General features: G+C 33.9%; 1 protein-coding gene across 2 annotated transcripts in view; it reads right to left on the bottom strand.

Moving 5' to 3' along the window:
- LOC111811908 (probable LRR receptor-like serine/threonine-protein kinase At1g07650) overlaps positions 1-4,334 on the bottom strand; it is a 10,153-nt gene extending 5,819 nt beyond the window's left edge. The window contains exons 1-12 of one of the 2 annotated variants that reach the window (XM_023698963.1): positions 4,137-4,334; positions 3,817-3,991; positions 2,025-2,096; positions 1,850-1,918; positions 1,683-1,754; positions 1,497-1,568; positions 1,334-1,405; positions 918-989; positions 758-829; positions 603-674; positions 449-520; positions 35-106 (exon numbers count right to left, since the gene is read on the bottom strand). In XM_023698963.1, coding sequence (XP_023554731.1) covers positions 35-106; positions 449-520; positions 603-674; positions 758-829; positions 918-989; positions 1,334-1,405; positions 1,497-1,568; positions 1,683-1,754; positions 1,850-1,918; positions 2,025-2,096; positions 3,817-3,991; positions 4,137-4,260 — 1,016 coding nt within the window. In that variant the 5' untranslated portion in view covers positions 4,261-4,334. Of the gene's footprint in view, positions 1-34; positions 107-448; positions 521-602; positions 675-757; positions 830-917; positions 990-1,333; positions 1,406-1,496; positions 1,569-1,682; positions 1,755-1,849; positions 1,919-2,024; positions 2,097-2,586; positions 3,649-3,816; positions 3,992-4,136 lie in introns of those variants that run through there. The other variant, XM_023698964.1, reaches the window with a different exon arrangement.
- Positions 4,335-6,399: the final 2,065 nt, after the last annotated feature.

The following is a 6,399-nucleotide window of genomic DNA, read 5'->3' as shown; positions in this document are numbered from 1 at the left end:
GGGGGGGGGGTGCGGGAAGGATGAGTCAACTTACATGTAATCTATTTTTTCCAGTCGTTCCAACGATGCAGGAACTTCACCAGTCAAGTCATTGTAGCTCAGGTCTCTGCATATAAACAAAGCAAGGTTTCAATCAACTTCTTAGAAACAAGAACTAAACCAACAGAGAATTGGAACTAATACCGAGTGGTTGATGAAATGAAAATAGCAAATTAAAATATGCCCAAGCACTTATATTTCCAAGGCTGCAAGCATATTTACTATACATAGTTAATTCTGAAATCTGAATATTACCCAATAGTTGAACATGAAAGATTGAAATTAAAGTGATATTAAGATTTACTAAAATAACTGACATTTCTTGGCGATTCAATTTATTGCGAGAAGAAATGAGGTATTCTCATGAGTTTCTAATCATCATTAAAGCAAATCCATTCTTACTACTTACAAGTTTTTCAATCTTCTCATGTCCCCGATGTATTTAGGGATTTCTCCGACAATGAAGCACTTCCTAAGTATCCTGCATCCCAGCATCAAAGTCATGTCCCTGAACAATTAAGTTAGAGAGTGGTAGAAGAATAAAAGCAAAGAATTCAACTAACAGCGTCCTCATGGATTCCATTTTGCTCAACGGTGGAAAAAGAGACCTTCCACCTTTTAAGTCAGATATTCTCCTGAAATTTTTGAAGAACTTAGAAATTAGAATTACTAGTGGAACTCAACATACTAAGCGGATTATAGTATCAAAATTGCATACAGATCAGTTAAACTTGTCATCGTGGAGATACTTGAGGGTATGGGCCCCTCGAGGGAGCAGCCTTGAATATGCCTGCAAGGTGGAAAAAATTTACCTGATCGTCAATTATAAATATTATATATCAGATGAAGCAGTTAAAAGCCATAAGAATGGAGCTTACAGTTTTTCAATCTGTGTCCAATTACTAATGAACTCAGGTATCTTTCCAGAAAAGTTGTTGTCACTAATCCTCCTTGATAGTATAAGAAAACAAAGTTTAGCTGAAGAAATGGAATATAAAAATAAAGCTCGAACCAACTGGCATTACTTCACTAATCGATAGATCAGAACGCCAAAAAATGCTGAGAAGTTGAGTGGAAACATTTAAATATGGTATTGCATTAAAGAAGATTAAGATCTTATGTGAAGGATGATCAAGCTGATACCAGAAACATGTTGAAGCATATGACTGTATAGTAAATATTCAATTAATCTTGTAATGGATAACTCGAGATGCTAAAAAAGAACATTGATCTCTGTCATTCAGAGGAAAAATCTATTTTTCAAGAAGAAAAACAATAGAAATTGGTTGCGTACATATCAGTTAAGTTCGACAACTTCGCTAATGCTTTTGGCAATTCTCCGGTGAAGCCATTTGATGCCAGAACACTGAAGAAAGAGCATCACGAATTTAAGAGAGAGTTAAAAATTTGATGATGGTGCCACTTACGCGGTCAATATGTACGTCCAGTAGACTTACAGCTTTTCCAAATTGACTAGTTTTCCGATCCCTGGTGGAATTTGGCCGGAAAATTGATTTCCTTCAATGCTCCTGTCACATTTTAGGACAGGCAAACACAATTAGATAAAGCACCATAAATGTTTTGCCAAATACTAATCTCGTGTACGCTTACAAACAAATCTAAAAACTAAAGATACGACATACAGATTTCTGAGAGTGGTGATATTCGTAAGAACTTTCGGGAATGGGCCGGACAATTTGTTTCCCATGAAAGAACTGCATGTTCAGTTAAAGAAGGCATAAAATGAAACTGCAGTTTAAGTTCAGAGAATCTTCAAAAACTGACAGAAAGAAGTAACGAAGATGCTTACAGGTCTTCCAACCGCATGGTAGCCCATTGTGACGGAATAGAACCCGTGAGACAGTTTCGACTGAGGTCTCTGATAACAGTGAAACAAGCGTGGAATTAGGAAGCTTTCAACCCTAGTTTAAGAAATCCTTAGGTCCTTTAACGTATCAGAATACTGCTCACACACTTTTACTTACAGCTGTTTGAGGAAGCGAAGCTTGGAAAATTCTGGTGGCACAACGCCAGATAGATTCTGAGACTTCAGAGCTCTGGAGAAATGACAAAACCAAATTAGATTGTAAATCTGCAAATACACCGGAAAAAGAAATTCAAGAAACTGACAGAAGAGTCTACAGAGAGCACTAACATAACGACGTTGCGATCAGATCATGATGCATATTTAATATCAAATAGAAGAGAGAAGGGAGGGGGAAAAGAGAAAAAATCATCGGTGCCAGGAGAAAATGCAGACATTAACATTTAGCGAGGAAATCTCAGCATCAACAAACATCGAAGGTAGTAGAATATATTCCAGTGGAAAGACTACGATTATCCACAAAGCTAAAACGGGAAAAGAACAGTATAAACATCGAAATTAAACTGCACAATACAACAAGATGAAGAGTGACTGAAGTATAACCAAACAATGATACAGAAGTCCAAGAATCACAAACTTATTTGGTAAGGATCCAGTCCAAAACTCGATAATCGTAAACAGCGAAATTAGTTTAACAAACAGAAAGCAGTATCTCAATGAACCTCCGACAGGGGCAACCGAGATGCTCCACCATTACAACACTCCATTGTGAAGCGCGGATACATCTCCTAAACACTTCAACCCATACACGTCCATCAAAACTCCATTGATTCACATTCGAATATTAGTTTCTTCTCGATCTCGCGAGCTAATGCGCAAGGGTTGCGGCGGTGGATTAGAACTCCGTTCACACTTCCCAATCATTAAGCCAAACGGTTCAAATGACTGATCACTTCTTTCCTATCGCAGTCTTACAGCAACGAACTTTTCCCGGGAAATTTAGTCCCGTCGTTTTCAGCCGCGAAAAATCATAATAAAATATTAAAAGAAAAAAAAAACTCATGGGCCCAATATTGATGGTTGCTATATATTACTACTCTCAAACACGGGCCATTGTCTTAAATAAGCCCAAAATCAACATGGGCCAGGCCGAGCCTAAATCTTTGGTTTGTAAAGTGGGCCCAACAGTTTCTGGGCCCGTTCACAACAATATATGTATTATTATATTAAAAATAAAGATAATTATATTATGTCACGTGTTTTAACTGAGAACTTGGTAGTTGTACTTCGTAATGTAGCATTATAACTAAAATAATAAAAATCACCGACTCACGTGCTCTAACTTTCTTTTTTTTAATTTTTTCACAACAAAACAGTAGTCGGCAGAAGGTCAATACTCATTATTGAGCACCAATTTAAATATAGCTACCATTATTAATAAAGTAAAATATAGAACATTATAATAACATCTAATATTATATAAATAAGTATACTTAGTTTGATAATCTTATTAATTTTAGTTCTTAGTCTTACTCAATTATTTATTATAACATCCGAAGCCATCACGAGCAAACAGTTTCGTTTTTACCCGTTATATATCGTCATCAGCTTCACAGTTTTAAAACACATCTACTAAGAAAATGTTTCCACAACTATATAAGAAATGTTCTGTTCTCCTCGTAATGTGTAAACATCTCCATAATAGACACGTTTTAAAATCGTGATAATAATTGTTAGCCGTTTGGGATGTTACCTTTATTATCTATTTATCAAATGATTTAAAAATTCAATAAAAATAACTTTTTTTTTTTTTTGCAAAAATTTAAAAGTAAGTATTTATAATTTATAATTTAAATACTTTTTTTAGTATTTTAATAAAAATATATTAATGAGGGAGAATAAAGGAGAGAGAGAGAGGGCGCGCGAGGAAGAAGAAGAGGATGGGAACGTACATGGCGACGATACGGCAAGAGGAGTTGCGGTTGAAAGAGCAATCACATGTGACGGAGCTTTCGAAGCCTTTTCTTCCATTAACGACGCGCCAATTTCCTTCTCCACTGCAAGGATCTAGGCTAAAATTCCAGTCGTTTTTCCCGATCTTCTTCTCGATCTGTTTCAACGCTTTCACTGCAACAGTTCATCAATTCACCAGAAATTTCAGTCCGATTCGCCACAAAATCAATCAAATCCGAACGAATTTCAGAGAAGAAAATGATCGACTCGAGGTTTGAGGAAATCGAAAACAAAACAAAAATCGGAAAGGTTCCTATACCTTCTTCTCGATGAAGCTTGGGAGTGGCTGCCAATCCGAAGGTAGAAAACTGCAGCAGAAGAACAGAACAGAGCATAAGAAGTACGCCTCTTATGTGATTTTGAGATACAGATTTAGCCGCCATGGACGCACACTTCGAAACTCTCTTCAAACCTCTAAGTTCCAGTCTCAGAGCTTGCAGAGAGACTATAAAATGGACTAACAGAGAAAGAGGGATAAGATATAAATATATATATATATATATATATATTAAAAAACAGAGCACTGCTAGCAGTAGGACCTTTGAAGTGGATGCCAAATTATAGTAAAATACTCTCCCTAATAAATAATGACAAAATATTGGAAACCCTCCCTCCATCTAATTACTACCAAAAATTAAAAAAAAAATAATAATAATAATTTAGACTACATTTAATATTATAAGTATTTAATTATTTTAAAAATAAATTATTATATATTATTTTAGATAAATTGTCTATTCTCTGTAATATTTTCATAAAAATGAAATCTAGAATGTAAATAATTACGTGGAATGCCACGTATGATCTCCACTTTCCTACTGTACAGCCTTGTTGGGAAGTGTACAGAAGAGTAATCGAGAGGATATCAGCTTTAGCATTGACCGGAGAAAATCGACCACCTGTCGTTTTGTACTTACAATTAACGTAAAACGCAGATGCCTAACGATTGCTGTGAAGCGATTATTGTAAATGGGATTATTGCATCTTCCATCTATAGATGCCTGACGTGGACCAATTATTGCATTTTCCATCTATAAATTGAATTAATTATTAATAATTGATTTTCTTCTTATTTTATGCATCCAATAATTTATCTTCTGTCGTTGTAATTATTTATAAGTGGAGTAAAACGACATGTCGTCTCCTAAGGAGTGGGCGCAGGTGGGGTATGATTATGAAAGCGGCTGCCTCGTCATCATTCATCACAGTACGCAAAACCGCGTTTTAGAAATAAAGACATTTTATTCCATGCAAGAATGAATAATATAATATAATATAATATAATATAATATAATGAATCTTTAACGTTATCGAAATGTGAACATAAATATTTTTCTTCCTCACAATTCTTTGTTTTTGTGCTAAATTTGTCATATTTATGAAATACATTTCAAGTCTTGGGATAGTTGGGGAAATTTATGAAAATAATATTAATTATGATAATAAAGGTTAAATTCCCAATTTCTATTCAAATATTCGAAAAATGGTTTTAAAGTATTTTATGTAAATTTTTCCCCTAATTTTAATATAAATTATTGGATGATAAAAGTCTCACGTTGACTAATTTAATGAATGATCATGAGTTTATAATCAAATATCCCCAAAGCAAAGCCACCAACCGCTCCTAATGTAACAATCAAAGCCCACTGCACCAACCAATGCTAATGTAACAATCAAAGCCCACTGTTAGTATAAATTGTCCGCTTTGACCCGTTATGTATATTCGTGGTTTTAAAACGTGTTTACTATGGGTCACCAGTGCCCCGCATCATTCGGTAACAGACTATGATACCTTTAATATTGTGTTCTTTGTCTCCGACTACGTATCAAAAATATTACATAAAAGAAATAAATATTTAGATATAATTCAAATAAAAATGATTATATAAAAAATATTAAAATAATAGATGAGCTACTCGTATCCCTATACTTGAATTGACATAAGTTGCATCAATCCCAACTTTATAATTCCGAGTCAAAAATTTCAAAAATAAATATTAAAAAATGCACAGAAAGATGCGGACAGACAAAAATTTAAATATTTAAAATAAAAAAAAATTAAATTAAATTTCATCCAATTATTTTATTTACCAAAACATTACTACATTTTGCATGCTATTGGAAGCTAGCTGGCATTTTTTGTCCACACACATAACTTGGAACAAAACTGTAGTCTATCTAACCCCTTTACTCGCCTTCTTCAAAATGTTGACTTTGACTCTTTCACCAATCTCAGCCGTCGATAGTCAAATCAAATCAACGACGCGCTTTATTTATTGTTCCCACCAATAATAAGCAACCCCTAATTAGTTGACTTTATTTATACCCAATTTAATTTATTTCTGATTTTTAATGTAATTTCTTTTTGGTACTTTTATTCTCTTTATTTATGAAAGTAGCGAGTTGATCTTTGCCCCAAATCTATGAAATTTACGGTAACTTTTTTTTTTTTTTCAAATTTATTTAATGTAAATCACATCACTTTCTTTTTTTTTTTTTTTTTTTTTTTTTTTTTTTTTTTT

This window comes from Cucurbita pepo, chromosome LG15, assembly GCF_002806865.2.
Source record: "Cucurbita pepo subsp. pepo cultivar mu-cu-16 chromosome LG15, ASM280686v2, whole genome shotgun sequence".
Classification (NCBI taxonomy): Eukaryota; Viridiplantae; Streptophyta; class Magnoliopsida; order Cucurbitales; family Cucurbitaceae; genus Cucurbita; species Cucurbita pepo.
This window is presented reverse-complemented; position numbering and strand designations above follow the sequence as displayed.